General features: G+C 36.8%; 2 protein-coding genes across 6 annotated transcripts in view; both read right to left on the bottom strand.

Annotated features, from left to right (window-relative positions):
• Positions 1-846: 846 nt before the first annotated feature.
• LOC149843436 (calcineurin B-like protein 7) lies at positions 847-8,904 on the bottom strand. Its single transcript, XM_090000912.1, has 8 exons — positions 8,841-8,904; positions 5,532-5,614; positions 5,331-5,390; positions 5,001-5,109; positions 4,841-4,893; positions 4,184-4,261; positions 3,915-4,027; positions 847-1,101 (listed from the first exon to the last, which is right to left on the bottom strand). The coding sequence occupies exons 1-8, from the start codon at positions 8,902-8,904 to the stop codon at positions 1,011-1,013; spliced, it is 651 nt and encodes a 216-aa protein (XP_089857038.1). The 3' UTR covers positions 847-1,010.
• A 1,687-nt stretch (positions 8,905-10,591) lies between these two features.
• The window catches only part of LOC149843435 (calcineurin B-like protein 7), a 51,026-nt gene continuing 44,927 nt past the window's right edge, over positions 10,592-16,690 (bottom strand). For 3 of the 5 annotated variants that reach the window (XM_089999792.1, XM_089999794.1, XM_089999793.1), the window contains exons 6-9: positions 14,103-14,155; positions 13,227-13,307; positions 13,026-13,138; positions 10,592-11,211 (exon numbers count right to left, since the gene is read on the bottom strand). In XM_089999792.1, the coding sequence (XP_089855918.1) occupies positions 11,118-11,211; positions 13,026-13,138; positions 13,227-13,307; positions 14,103-14,155 (341 nt within the window). In that variant the 3' untranslated portion in view covers positions 10,592-11,117. Of the gene's footprint in view, positions 11,212-13,021; positions 13,139-13,226; positions 13,308-14,102; positions 14,156-16,690 lie in introns of those variants that run through there. The other 2 variants (XM_089999795.1, XM_089999796.1) reach the window with 2 other exon arrangements.

Below are 16,690 nucleotides of genomic sequence, written 5' to 3'. Positions count from 1 at the left end.
AGGCGGGGCGGGGATATTGCGGGGAAAAGTGGTCGGGGCGGGGTTGGGGCGGGGATTAGGCGGGGATCGTGGCGGGGAAAAGTGCACGTCCACCCCCGCCCCGCCTCCGCGGCGGGGATGGATTTTATCCTCCACCCCCGCCTCCATCCCCGTTTCATACCCTTCATCCCCGGTCCAAACGGGGCGAGGCGGGGCGGGGCCCCGCTTTCCCCCGGTCCACTGCCATCCCTAACTAAAAGTGTTTGTAGAAATAAATTACTCCCTTACTTTTATTGGAAATACCATTGCTAACCGCAAGTTAAAAAATATAACCAACATGGCCAGTTTAAGGTTTACTTGACACTTTTGCCCTTTGTCGCCTAAAATTTTAGGCCTCTGAATTTTTCAAATGGCAACTGACATGGCGCCTGTTTTTTTTTCAGGTGATAATTACATGATCATGATCATGGCATCGAATTTGTTAGGCGACAAAAGGATAAAACTGTCAACAAAAAAATCAAGTGGCCATGTTTGGCATATTTTGTGCAGTGAATAGGCCATGTTTGACATATTTTTTTAGTCTCAGCCAAAACAAGGAATGGTGCCAAAAGTGAGTACCATCTACGTCATATCCGGAATAAACTATCCTTTGAAAGTACTTTAGAATATAATCTGGATGTTTGGAATGTAAATATTACTGGCCGCCATAAAATCTGGTGATTGTGTTGTTTTTATTAGTCAGAAAATTTAACTTTCAGTATGGAATAACCAAATCATTTGTACTACTCTCAGAATTCACAGGTTAAAAGCTAGTCTTATTTACCTGTCATGCAATCACAGTTTATCTCATTGACTAAATGTTTACAGTATGTAGGGCAGGCATACAAAAAACTTGAGAACCAAGAGAATGTGGAAGGACATTTTTGACAGACAAATCCTGAAACAGAATAACAGGGGCATGACTCCATTGTTCACCACCATCTCAATGGTTTAGTCAAGTGATTTACAGTATGCTTAGATTTTGGCCTCTTTCAAGTAGCTGAGTTCATCACCAAGTGACATACTATGCTGTCATCCACCTTTGATTGAAAAATAAAACTTGGAAAAGCTGTAGTGATCTCCCTGCAAAATGTAGCCTTTCAAGATTATTTTGCTTGAAAGTTAATAATCTAGCATTTAATAAGATACTCTTGAGTCTATTGTCACAAATCTCATTATATTTGTCAACATTCTGTAAAGATCTTTGGGAATTCCTGGGATGTTTAGGACCACTGTTACTGGTAAATGGTAACCTAAAACAGTTTTTGTTATGCGGTAAAATATGTTAAAATTGTGTGTGACTTAGTAACAACATTCACTCTCCTGTAGGAAAATAAAGGCATCTGAGGTACAACTATTCCATATGAAATTAACAATGTACAAAAAGAAGAAGCTGACGTAGGAGAACACGACCATAAGTTTGAGATACAAAATATTTTCCCTCCATAGAAAGCGAACTATCCTCTATCAGAACATTGCTGGCGGCCAGATGTTTTATAGGTTGATTCTTTTGTGCATCTTTGAGATATAGGTACAGAAGTTCATCAATGGTTCTTAAAGCTCAAAACTCAAAAGCTGAACGGAGTAGCATATGCACAATTCAAAATTCATATATGGAGGATTCAGCATTGTTTTTAATCATAACTATGACTGAAACTCTCATCTATTCATTGAAAGATTATGCACTTGACTTTAAGCGGATTCAAATTGGTGACACCAAAGATGACAGAAAACATAAATCTTAATGCAACACTAAGTACAAGTAATGACATGAATACTACAAAGGGCTATCAACTGTCATGAGATTATGACAAATTACACAGGGAATAGAAAGAATATTTCTGCAGATGCATTTAATTTTCACAAGCAAGGCCACAATTCATAGCATGACAGCTAACGAAGAATTGCTAGTTCCAGCATTCATGATAATCAGAAAATCTTAATGTTTCTGATGTGTATTGCAAACTTTCTCTTCAAATTGTGTAAAGGTATTATCGCATCAACTAATCCAAGTGCTCAATAAAATCATCCATTTGTCAATAAGAAAATGGTTGAACAGCAGAGACCAGTTTGGACAAAGGACATTGTCCTGTTGGTTCTCCATTTTAAGAGAATAAAAATTTTCATGATGGTGATTTCAGTCAATCATTCTTTGATGCTTGTGGTCCTGTACTCTTCATATATCTCCATGAAAGCATATTCAACACCTCAAAGCCACCTGTACTTTCAGAACATGTCCTTTTGAGTTGAAACTGTTTTCTTAAATCCATCATACTAAGTGCATGCTTGCACATGCTACCTATCTTTCTTGTGTTGAGGTCTTGCAGTTCACCATATTGTATATGTATCACTTTCTGTTTCTCAATGTCTGTTTCATATTACTATATGAGTCAGGGATAACATCCCACTCCAACAATCCTTTGCTTAGGCGACAAGTCAATAACTACTGGTGCCATGATCACATCTCTGGACTACTCTTATCGATTAGCATGCCATTTTCCATGAGCAATGATGACACAGTTTCACCATCCAAGTACAAAAATCATTGCATGTCTTATCATGATGCCTTTACATGTTTCATGTGTTTGGTGTTTGAAACAACTTCATTACTTGCAAACAGTTCATGTTATTGTTCCTTTCTTTGCTAAATTTTGAAGTATTACACCCACCATCTTTCCTGCCCTCTCTTGGCATTCACCACTCAAGTACAGGCAAAAAACTGTCATGGTGTGTTTTCTTGTTCTATCCAATTCATATTCAATCATAATAGATTATGCAATATCATGATATTAGTTAGACAGCCTCTTATTGCATCCAAACTTTCAACAGGTATCTTGACAGAATCATACCTTGGACGCATACACAAAAGAATGTGGCTTGCAACAGCCAATCTTGTTTTGCCCCTCCTACATAAAAACTTCCCATATCAAGAAGACATGGAGATTATGGATGAATTGAAGCATGGAAGCAAGTAAAAATCCCAAGGACCCTGTAGTTTAAATTTGGCATATTCAGCAAATAAAATGTGTTGGCACTTCAAGTTTGCAAAGGTTGAGGGACGTGCATCTTTGAGGAAATGTTGCAGTTCAGAAAGCCATTCAAATATATTCTGATGAGAAGTTTTTGAGGCTTCCTGGGTGGAAGATGATCTCAGGGACATGGGACTGAGAAACCTCATGGAATTGCAGATAATGAAAATTTAGGAACAAACTGCTGATTTTCTTGTTGGTAACTTCAGAAGGACATACAAACTGGTGTAGATTGCGGAATAAGATGCCTTTGTGTACACATGCAAGAATTTCATCGTGATTTCTTAAACACCAACCTGTTTGATCTTTGAATATCAAGCATACACCTAGATGGTTTCTTCTGAATCTGAAGTGCGGATGATGTTGAGTGACAACATAGCATGTCTGATGGATTTGAAGTACTAAATAGAGCTGAGACAAATTGTAGATGGAAATGAGTACTAAATAAAGTTGAGACCAGTTGTACATTGAAGGAATCTCTAAGAATGAGGAGAGGGATGAGGAGAAAGAGGTATATTATTACAGTGAATGTGATGATAATATGCCTAAGAAAGATAACACGATGAGATCAGAGATGTTTCAAGACCAAGGAGGCTTAGTTACTCCCATTCTATTCTATACAATAACATATCAGCAAATCAGAAGAGTACCTTAACCAGTAGATGGATGATATACTGAACTTTATTAGGAGAGTATCACATGACATCTATATGACAAGAGGCAGGTAAAAGCATAGTATTTTTGTCTACATAGCATGAGATCACATCAGATATTTGGCAATTTTTCCAATATTACAGGCTATGGTAGAAACTAGAAGAAACTGAAATGTTGAAAACTATATCCTTGACACAATTAGGAGGATTTTACTTTAGATATGGAAGGGTCATGTTCTGTATTGATGAGGGATTTCGTGCCACAAATTCCCTCCACTCATCCTGATCAATCTTTCCATCCCCTTTTGAATCTGCACTGGCGAAGGTCTGGATATAACACGGAAATAGGCATCTCAGTCAAAGTACGACACAGATGTATGCAAAAGCTTACTACCCCATTATAGAAGTAATACTAAACTCTGCAGCAATCATCATGCAAACGAAATCATTTTGCCTCCCAGCAGACAATGGCAATAACCTTACCTTGTCAACAACGGATTCAACAACATCGTCAGAAAGGCTCATCTCTGATTCATTTAGCAGTGCAACCATCTCTTTCATCTATGAGATGGAAAATAATAAGAAGATAGCTATCAAACTATCAATGAAAGGATATTTACCGACTCTATCAAAAAATAAATACATCGCAGGTCAACTTCAGTGGGTCAATGACTAAATTGTGCATCTTTAAAATAGCATCTGAAATATTTTTGCATAAAAATGTACCTGTATGCATCAAATTAAAATTTCTATACTTTTGAAGAACCAACTCCTACAGGTCATATGCCAAAATAGGCATATTAGATTGTTATAAAATCTCTCTTCAGTATATTGATATTACCAAGCAAATTAATAATCATCGCATCTTCTATTCACCTATTCCTGACTAAATATTTGTGTATGCATGCCAGAGCCTCTCTCCATATGCACATGTACACGCAGATGGATGCACACACGTGCCTACATACGTGGATGCACTGCTTTGTGCAAGGTTTATCTTAGCAGCCACAGCAACCAACTGCTGTAAGAACGTTAAACAGAAGCAGGAAAGATGACCTTTATTACCAATTAGTTTAGCTTCTGAGTCCTAGTTCTTTATAGAGAAAAAGAAAAGAAAGCTGGGATCAATCTGATGATTACCTCCCCACGTTCAATATAGCCGGTGTGCCATATGTCATATAATTGAAAGGCAACTGAAATATCAGTAATCTGTATCAACTAAAAATTGGAATTGGCAACGAAATACTGTATAAACTGAAGTGAATCTTCATTAAATTCGGGATAGTCAGCATATTCTTACATGAAACTTTGTCGGATTCAGGTGAATTTGGATGAAAGATGCTCAGTGACCTAACGAATTCACCGAACTCAATTGCACCATTATGTTTTGAATCAAACAAGTCGAATATCTATAGAGGGAAAGACATAAAAAAGGGTGTTATTTGCTTCTAAAAATATCAAACACAACTCCATGGAAAATAACTGTCTTCCACTCATTTTTTGATGATCAAGCTGAGGGATTAAGGGTCCCCAATCCTTTCCAGTAAACAAGCCCCAGGAAAACTCGACTTTTTCAGAGGAAACACTTAACGACAAGAAAGGAAAATAGAGAGACCAACGAAGCTCTTACCCTATCAGAAAAGAGATTCTGCTTCTTACTGTTCTTGAACAGAGCTAGCTGAAACTCTTCCTAATTAAAATTGAAAAAAACACCCATCAAACACTAATAAACGTAAAATTATTCATTATTATGAAGAAGCTTTACCTTATGAACGTGAAATTCTTCAGCCAAATAAACATGAAATTATTCATTATTGTGAAGAAGCTTTACCTTATGAATGCACCCATCGTCCGCCAAGGAGCTGCTCAACTTTCTAAACAACTCATACAACGCTTCAACTTCACTAATAGTAACTGTAAAGTGTAAACCAAATCTAAGAGATTTGATTCAAATATAGTAACTTTGTAACATAGGACACGACAAAAATGATCAGATGCATGCCATTTAATGTTTAATCTTCAACTAAGGATAGCATACAAGCTATGTTACAAGGATATGCAGATATGAGGACATGTTACAGCAGCTTCCCTTGGCAAGTTAAAAAAAATGGAAAAAATAAGACAGTTTTCTTAATTCTTTTCAATAAAAATTTATTTTGATATTTTATTATTTAAAATGCATTTTATTAAGATAATATTAGGTAGTATTAAAATATTCATAAAAAATATAAAAATAATATTCTCGCATGTTGATGTCGGAATCAAAGTGTCTGATCATGTCATCAATTGGGATGCAAACGGGTTGGGTTTTGGATCCCAAAATATCAATGTTAAGTATTGGTGTGTATCTGCCTGATACACATCGTATCGGCAAAAATACGATACGCTACAGGCCTGAATAGGCTATTTTTTTAATAATTATAAAAATACAAAAAAAACTTTTAAATATTATTTTAAATTTATTTTAATAGGTTTAACATGTGCCACATTATAATTTTTTATTATTTTTGGGCCGATACAGAACAATTCAGTTGAGTATCACTATCGGGCGGATACAGTTGAATCAGTGGCCCAACGACTCAGAGCCGTTACCGATACTGACAACATTGCAAAATATAATAAGGAGTTGGGGAGTCGAGTCGGCGGGGTTCAGGCCCGGAACAGCCAAAATTTGCAAAAATGCCTTCATGAACCTGCCCCGTTTGCAACCCTACTCATCAGGGACACATGACCACAATGACCTGTTCCTAAAACATAGCATATAAGGGCAAGTATTGTTACATTGTACAATAAATTATTATTATTATTATTATTATTATTATTATTATTATTATTATTATTATTTGCTGGAGTTAGGCAAACACCTTTCCCACCACACACACAACTGAGAGGCTGTCAGCCAAAGATAGAGGGTGATGATCAGGTGCAGCGGCACACTGTGTGCAATCTGATTGCACCAGATCCGCCCTCCACAAGTACAAAATAGAGAAAAATACAAAATTATAGGAAAGCTATGGTGGAAAACCATTCAAGTAGTTTGTTCAAAAGTTTGACTTGTAGTGTATATGACTTTGGTTTAGTCGGCCTGGTCTCTCTGGAGACTTGTGATCACTGATATGAGCCCAATGTAACAAATATGGGCCATATTTTAGTCAGATCCAAAAAAAAAAGGTCCTTTCATTTAATGATATTAACACAATTTTAATACCTTTTATTTTTCACATATTTTTTTGCACTTTTTATGCATTTTAATGTTTATTATGTCGTTATTTTCTTGACATTTCCCTTAAAGTTAATGTTGGAGCTCATCTCAGGATCCTAAAACAGTTGAAGTTGGGACTGCAATTCTAGGTTAATACAGAATGTGAGTAATATAATTCACGATGATGTACTAAGCTAATTCAGACTAAGAAAATCAGGATAAAAAATTTTCCTAAGATCTGTGGATGCAAACGGGTCATGTTTCAGATCTCAAAATACATTGAAAAGTCGGTTCCAATCTGGTATAGCCAAATTTGGCAAATTCCTCTTACTGAATCTGACCCATTTCACAACCCTAACAACAGGGATCCTCCAATTTATGCATGTGCCTTATTTCCTTGTATAGTGGACCGGGGCAGGGGACAAGGTCTCCAACCCTGCCCCATCTCAAAATCCTACCCTCCATCCCCGCACGGGTTTTGATTTTAACCTCCTTCCCTGCCTTCATCCCCGTTTCATGTCCTCCATCCCCGGTCCAAACGGGGCAAGGCGGGCAGGACCCCATTTTCTCTCGGTCCACTACCATCTCTAAAGAAGGATCGGGCACGGGGCGGGGCAAGGCGGTGATCGAGGACCGGAAGGCCGGTATGGGAAAAAATGTAACCCCCCCCCCCCACTGGCCATCCCTACCCTTGTATACTATTCGTGATGGAAAACTGCAAAAAAAAAAAACGTGTCCCCATGTTCTTATCCAAGAATTTACAATCTACTCGCCTTAAATTGGAGTCAGGAGCATTGAGATTCTGTTAGGATTGAGGCCCTTATTAACGTCAACCAATCAGGGGGTTTATCTTTCGGCCAAAAATTCTTTTTTATTTTTATTTTGACTTTGATTAAACAAGGGCGCTATTATTGTGGTCTTGAACCACTCACTTATACGGTGGTACCCACTTAAGTTATATAAATATATATATTTAAAAAGCAAAACCTAACCTTTTTATCACGTTTAGCATATTTTATTTACTGTTTTATGTGTTGACTTCAGCATGATATTTTAAATTTGATTCCAATATTATAAACCATCCTTGTGTTCATGAATTGTGGGATCGCCGATTATTCACCACCTCAAAAATCAAATCTTGTGGTGAATTAGACATGATAAAACCTCATAAGTTAGTAAACAAAACATGTCGTTAGATCTAACATTTGGTGGTTGGATTTATACAAATAAGAGCATGTATCAGGGTATCGTATCATGGTACAGAACCACCATATATTTTTTTACTAAACAGTAAGCATATATTACAAAGATGTCTTTTTTTTATGAGATGTCAAAACGAGAAAAACCCTGGGTAAGGCCCCACGACCACCTTGCCCTACCTGACCCACCTATGAAAGCTACGGACACATCCGTGCAACAGTGAGGTTTGATCCAAAGCCTTCATGCCAACACCCTCACAACCGCCCCTTTGGCCACGCAGGTGACCTCGCGGTGGTATAAATATGCCTAAATTTTACCTTGCTTCTATGTTACAGGAACATGTTATGTAATCCTCACGTCTAGGTGACACATCCCATGTAGACATGCCAACATGTTCTACACTATTTTAATAATGGTTTTAATAGTAAATATATTTTTTTTATTAAAACATCAAACCCATATATATACACGATGAGGAACCTTTGCCGAGAACCGGATCGCCGACACCCAAGCCTTTACGGCGCCCACTAATTAAAGGCACCCATGGGAGATAAACCACCTATTTTTATAAATTAAAAACAAATAAAAATTCTTTGTCTTCATGTCTTGGTTTTAAAAAATAGAAAATGATTGTAATGTATGATAAAAATGATATGTTTTTCTTAAAAACCCCACAATTTGTGATATTTTTTCCTTGTCAAAAATTGCAAATAGCCAGTGTTTAAATGTCATTTTTACCTTTTGCATGCGCGGAACCAATGAAGTTCGCACGATATATCGCTCTGGTCTTCGGGTGCCGCATACGCCCACTTAAAATAAGATTCACACATTTTTTTTGCAGACTTCATGAAATTTGTATAAAATTATATGCGAACTTTAAACAAAATAAGAAAGTTCTCATATATTTTATATGAACTTTTTCAAGTTCTCATATATTTTATGCGGACTTGAGAAACTTTTACACGTAATTTTGAACTTTCTCAAGTTCTCGTATATTTTATGCAGACTTGAAAAAGTCCACACATATTTTATGCGAACCTCGTCAAGTTCCCATGAAGTCTGCAAAAAAAAATGTGTGGACCTCATTTTAAGTGAACGTATGCAACACCCGAAGAGTTGAGTAATATATCTTGTGAACTTCATCAATTTTGCGCATGCAAAAAGTAAAAAGAGACATTTTAAGGCTGGCTATTTGTGATTTTGAATATGAGAAGAATATAAAAAATTATAGAGTTTTTAAGAAAACCAGTCAAATTACCCATACAATATGATCATTTTCTATTTAAAGAATTGTTGCATAATGAAAATAAGTCGATTGCAGTTCTGAGTAACAAAAATTAGGCAAGATATTTTTGTAAAAACTAGGTTCCTTAGCCTTGAATATTGATCTTTGAGGCTCTCTTTGGAAACCGCCCATGGAAAGAACCAAAGTGCAGCATAAATCTAGCCGTAAGGATGTTATCTACAAGATTAGTTTTATAAAGACCAGCTCTTGAATCCTCCAATTATGATACATAAACGAGATTTTTTTAAGGCTTAAAATTCAACGGCTCATAATCTTCATAAATATTCAAGCATTTAAAAATCATATTTTTTCATCGAAGATACACAATCCCTAGTTGATTCCTAACAAATTCACCATGCTGAACACATTTACATAGTCGGATTTTGCAAAAAAACATGCCAAACACATCGACATAGTTGGATTTGCAAATGAACATTCTAAATGGCCATATTTCAGCTCTCATATTCTAGTGACTATATATAAACATTGTAGATCACATGCATAAGGTCTGATTTACAAAAAAAACTTTAAAAATATGAAATAAAGGTGATTTCTATTCAGTAGTTTTATAGCTTCTTTAGTACCAAATATTTATACATAGTTTTGTACCTTATTTAGTACCAAATATTAATGTGCATTCGTGTGCCCTTGCGATCCACTTTTCTTTTCAACTTATCATTCACGTCCATGAAAAACCGAAATATCGGCTTGCAGGCTTTCCCGCTCTAGCACCAACAATTAGTAGCATGAGCTGATCGAGGTGGTATCCATGTCCCCTGTAGGAACTGAATAAAAAGCATCCTCATGATTAAGAATGAGAAGAGCAATCCCACACGTTACAAAGCTTTTCCTCAAACACAGTATCGCCAAACATATGCTTCTCATTCAAAGGAAACCCTGAAAAATCTCACAACCACACAACGGTTCCCCACACTCGGCAACGAAGAGCATGGGATTACTTTTGGTGATAGTTCTATTGCATCATGTGGCATGAGGTGTTTAGCATGATCCAAAACCATGAATCATATTTTTTTCAATGAAAAAAGACGAGTTTATGAACCGAAAAATATCGCACAAAGCCTTATAAAATCCTACCGAGCCGAGTGTCTTGATCTAAGATTTCCACTTACCAAGCCATGTAGATCACATCTATAAAGTTGATTTCATGAAAAACAAAAAAAAATGAAAAAGAAAGAGGCCTTGGTACCCATGTCGTGGGAAACAAATCTGTTCCCAGCAAGTAAATTCAAACCAAGTATAAGCAAATCCTCAAAGGTTGGATCATCAAACTTTCAACTCAAAGTTCAATGTTGCAAAACAGTATCAGTAGTACATCCACACACATGTATGCAAAGAGACTAAAAGTTCTAATGACATTTACTTTTCATGCTTGTATATACCTTTGGCAAGCTGTATCAGTAACTCCCTTTAGAGCACAAGCTTCGAACCATGAAAGCGACCCAAGCTTAAAGGCTCAACAGGAAAGTATTGATAGCTTGATCCAAGATAAAGGATACAATCCTTCTCTGAAGTACACAAACTGAGCCAGCAGAGATGACACCACTTTGCCCAGATCACCGAATGCACCTCTCCTTGAAACTCACCATGCAGCGACCAGCATGAGATGGCTCAAGAGACGATGGGCAATAGAGCGCCAACTCTTGAGCAGCAGAGGCTATTGTAGTATTACATGCCTCGTCTGGGATTCTGAAGGATGAGCTCGATAAAATCTATGATCTGTCCATGGCAGCTGGTGATTCACAAGTCTCCAAGTCTTCAACTTCAGAAGTCAATACAAAGCTAGGAAATGCCAAGGTAATATCCCTGCAAAAATCCAGAGAGAAAATATAAGTGACCCAAAGTTGCAAACAAAAGGACAAGTTAAGGAAGCGATTCAGATACCACAAAGCATGATTTGATCCAAATGATCAGCATAGAAGTTCAATGGCAAATTTCAATTGTGGCAATACGTGGCCTTGCACCAAGGAAACAGAAACAGGAAAGATCTTAGGAAATGGAAACGGGAAACAAGACTTTTTTAGGCTCATGTAAAACGAAAACTGCATGTATAAAGTACAAATATAGTAATATATGTGAACAATATTACAAGTTTACACTTTTATTTATAAAACATGTGAATGCATTGATTACATGATTTATATTTGCTACAATCGATTAGAATCTCATGATGTGAGTTATTTTGACACAATCAAACCTGATAGATCTGTTCAGCATGCTCTATTTAGTAAGAATCGACTCTTGGATGATGTTTTTTCGACAAAAAAAAACGTTTTTATGAGTCCAGAAAAATCAATACATTCATATCCATTGATTTTTGGATCGCCGGAAAAAAATGTATACAGGTCAGATTCCAGCGATCCAAAAGCCGGCTCCTACTAAATAAAATATGTAGATTACATCTACGGTGTTACATGCGAGGAAAAAAACCAAAAAAGGGTGACGGCCACTTTGCTAAGTCGATTGTATTTACAATCAACTGTAGCAAATATATTCCCTTGATTACAACTATAAAGCAACCATACAAGTTGTACTTTCATGTAAACAAGTGATAGTTGTTCTACTTGTAATAAAATAGTAAATAGCATAGTACACGGTGCACTAAAATTTCACGATTGTAAGAATTGAGGTTTAGGGTTGAAATGTAAAGACTCAATTCAAAGTGCACTTTCTCTTCAACAAACCAGGCTGGTAAGATTGAACAAAATAAAGCTTGCACCAAGATTACCCATTATCTAATATAATACTAATGGCATGGCCAAATAGTTACCCTATTCAGAATTCACACAATACTCTCTCTCTTTGAGACAGTTAGTGGCAACCATCTTCCTTAATGACAAGAGACTGCTAATCCTGGTGAGATTGGTACACACCCAATGGCGATATTCTCCACCTGAGACTTGACAGATCCTTGGCATGCATGACTAGAAACTACATGGCCATCCACATCATCAATATTCAATATTAGATGTGCTCATCTCGAAAGAGCAGCAGGAGACTTTTAACTCTTGATTCTTAAACAATGGATAGCTCCCCATGACTTACATCATAGTTCAAATCTTCAAACTGCCACCCCTTAGTTTTTATTGGATACCTTCATGAAGGTCATTCTAGGTCCTAAGAGTTGAACATGGTGACAGATCAAAATATTTGTCAAATGCATGAGTAGGGTCACTGTGTAAAAATACGCCTTAGTAATCAGGTTTCTTTCAGTAAAGCCAGTTTCCTCCGATGTTTCAAAACTTGCCAGTCCAGGCTTTTCACAAGACTCGGAAAACTCACAAGTTGACTCAGCCGAATAAGCAAGTTTTCATATGACTTGGTTGGGTCAACTTATGATTCAGCCAAATCATATGTATATGTACATTATTTATATATCATATAAGTTTATATTGTATATATTTTGCATAATGCATATGTATTTATATTTATGTAACTGCATATCATATATATTTATGTAATTACCTATATATCTATTTGATTAATACATTTAAAAGTTAACATGAACCGGTTGAATCACCGAGTTCACGCCCAGACGAGTCCCGACGCACTGGGTTTTAAAACATTGGTTTCTTCATGATTTATTAAAGATGGTAGGCTTTTAGTGATGCAATACTCACTTCAAGTATGGTAAAGTCATGTTCTTCATCAAAGAAGGATTTTGTGCCACAAACATTTTCCATTCCTCTTGATCAATCCTTCCATCGCCTTTAGCATCAGCTTCATCAAAAGTCTGCAGCACATGTAAAACCACCAGACACGTATGAACAACATAATCTAAAACTAACATCCAAAAAGAGGTCCAATGGGCAGTTGTGTACCTTGTCAACAATTGTTTCTACGAAATCATCAGAAAGATGTAAATCTGATTCATTGAGAAGAGCCAATACCATCTCTTTCAACTAAAAAATAATTATTGAATCTAACCATTAACCCTTCAGAAAATCATAGATGATCTAGGAAAGGTTCTCAGGAGGACCAATGCCAAACAAGTCAACCAAAAAATGCAAGGATATTAAATACATCAGTTGAAAGAACATAATAAGAAGCCACAAGCAGAGGGAGAGTGAGAAGTTTGAAAATTCCATAAAGATACTTCAAATGTCCTCCCCTCCTTGTGAATGACTACTAACTTTGTGCTCCATACTCCATAAAGTGAACAACTTTGAAAGATCACAGATTCACCAATAGTTTAACAACGAGCTTCGGTATATGATTAAGGAAACAAAGCCTGGATATTAGAAAGGTGCATTGATAGTTTAGGCACCTGACCTACAGAAGGTTTGAGCTTGAAGCCCAAACCCTAAATGAGCACTTCAAAGCCCTGGCCTAGTAGATCAGTGAGTTGGGCTTGTGAACCACTCTCAACACAGTTACAATCCAAAGGCCACTTGAATCTATTAGATCTAACCTAGTTAAAAATGTGTGTGTACGTACAGGCATGTGTGTGTGTGTATGGGATTATATTTGGACACTAGACTGTCATGTAAATAAACCATGTGAATCATATATATATATATATATATATATATATATATATATATATATATATATATGCGTGTGTGTGTGTGTGTGTGAGAGAGAGAGAGAGAGAGGCTTGATGATCATTCACTTCTCTAAATACTTTAACATGAAAGGTAACAGATACTGTTAACTTAGAATCATTAGTAGTTAAAAGTTCATAAGAAAGCATTTACCTCTTCTCGCTCAATGTAGCCAGTGTGCCTTAAATCGTATAGTCTGAATGCAACTGCCACAAATTGTTCCCATATCATTAGCATAAATGTGGTTTAACCGAGTAAAATGAATAACAAAGACAAAAAAGAATCAAAGATTTAACTAACTAAAATGAATATCCACCATAGTTCCAACACATGAAGTGTACAAGTAAGCCAACAAAGGCATTGAAGCACATGATTCAAACACCAGATGTTGAAAATGTACCCCAGGGTTCAACATGGCAAATCAAACAATGATACCAAAAAGGTCAAGCATTTACCAAAGCATTTGTATGCACATATCATCTCTCTGTCAGTGTGAAATATGGTGCATATGCATAAGCTCTAGGCTCAGATAAAAGTTCAATAGTCATCTCCTTTCGAACACAGAAGGCATAAAAAAAGACCATCAGAAAAGATTACAGTTAGAATAGGGTAATTTTTAGGTCCTTCAATAGGTTGTCTTATTATCCACGTGATGAAGAAATGATTCATTTAATTTCAAACCTCACCAAAAAAATAGACTGCAAAACCATTTGGAGGACAGTAAAAAAGTTCTTTTGTCCTTTTCCTACTCCTTCCAAGCACAGGATAACCCCAAGGAGTTGAGGGTTTTTTTCTACCAACCGGGACCCTCCCTTCACCACCTCCATGGGGATGGTCTACAAGGTTCATAACTACTACTCTCACTTACCTAGACAACATTTAGATCCAACTCTACCCAATTTTTTCTGGTTCACCCCAACATTACCCACTTGTCCGACTGTTACTGAGACATTTTTGGATATCAAACAAACCTCTCCAGAAGGTAATCTCTGGGTATTTCCTATTACAACAATGTACTTATATATATATATTCCAGTATTTGTACATTATTGTAATAGGAAATACCCATTAACACTTAATTTATTGCCTTTCTGTTTTTTTATTTTTTGTAACCTCATTCAATATGAATGTTGGGGCAGCAGTCAAACTAGCCAACAGTCATATTTATGACTGTTGAAGGCAGTCATATTTTTATTTTTTGTAATCTCATTCAATATGAATGTTGGGGCAGCAGTCAAACTAGCTGTTGGATGGATCCCAACAGTCATATTTATGACTGTTGAAGGCAGTCCAACAGCTAGTTGGACAGACTCCCTTTTGTTGTGGCTTGGCTCTATAAATAAGGGTCATTTCTCCCTTTTGTTAAATGAGCTTGTATCAAGCACTTGCTGAAATATAAATTTATATTTTTTCATATTCTTTCGCTAGACTATTAGTGGGTTTATGCTAGTATTCTTGTATTGACCCATAAGAGATCTTTGTGCTCTTTTGTTGCATTTGGAGATAATGTGGTGGACCGTGAAGATCGGAGGAGCATCAGTTTGTTGCCTCGGGAGGCGTGTTATCAACCTTCATCTATTTATCCTCCTCTCTCTCTTCTTTTCTTTTCTCTTTTCCTCTATCTTTCTCTTTACTTTAATGGCAAACAAGGAAGTTGTAACTGTTGATCCCGTCAAAATTGATGGGACCAACTACAACATGTGGGCCACTATGGTAAAAAGAATCCTAGTAGAAAAAAAAACTATGGAACGTGGTTGATGGTTCCACTTTGAAACCTCAACCCATTCTTACTCAAGTTGCTACGGGAGGGAATGGATCGACTAAAGAAGAAACATTTAAAGGAAAAGAGAAGGAAATGACTCTCTTAAGAGTACAAAAATGTCTATAAAGCATGGAAAGTAGGTCATGTTAAAGTTATCTCTTCATGAAGAGCACGAGCGAGAAACCATGTGAGAATATTTTAGAGTTTGAGAGAGTGGATGAAGCTTGGACTTTTATCAAGCAAACCTACACTCAAAAGGATTCATAACAAAATTCCCAAATGCACACAAGGTGATAAAAGTGTGTGGGAATACTATGGAGTCTTAAAGAGGCTATGGGACCAAATGACTAAGTTTGAACCCGTTTGGGATACCCCTAATGATGCTCGCCAAAGGAAGAATTATTAGAATTTTTTCAATTTATGCAAGGACTTAAGACCCGAATTTGAAAGTGTAAAGGTCACTATTACCCATAGCGAAAAGGGTGAGACTCCACCTATTCATGAAATTTTTGCCCAAGTGTGTATGGAAGAAACAAGGTTGAAATCCATGACGGAGCCCAAAGAGCCCAAGGATAATGTGCTAGTTGTATCAAAGCCCGGAGCAAACACCAACACCTACAAGCCTCTTCATTTTTTAAAATCCAATTATGGGAGGCAACGTAATGATGAAGGAAGTGTAGAAGGGAGCAGCCACCTGTGTAGAGAGAGAGAGAGAGAGAGACGGCTGCACAGAAAACTTAATCACGTTGTCTTAGATTAGGGCTTCTCTCTATATTAAATAGAGAGAGGCAAAAAGGAGAAATTACATCTAAGTCCTTATGAGAACAAAAATTCAGAAAACCTCTAATATAAGAGAAAACCTAAAACCACCTATTCTCAACACTCCCCCTCAAGCCAGAGCATAGATATCAATCATGCTCAGCTTGTCACAACATTTTGAGAAATTTGGCCTAGCAAGAGGCTTTGTAAACATATCTGC

The sequence above is a fragment of the Nuphar pumila genome, chromosome 3, assembly GCF_984573655.1.
Source record: "Nuphar pumila chromosome 3, dmNupPumi1.hap1.1, whole genome shotgun sequence".
Classification (NCBI taxonomy): domain Eukaryota; kingdom Viridiplantae; phylum Streptophyta; class Magnoliopsida; order Nymphaeales; family Nymphaeaceae; genus Nuphar; species Nuphar pumila.
This window is presented reverse-complemented; position numbering and strand designations above follow the sequence as displayed.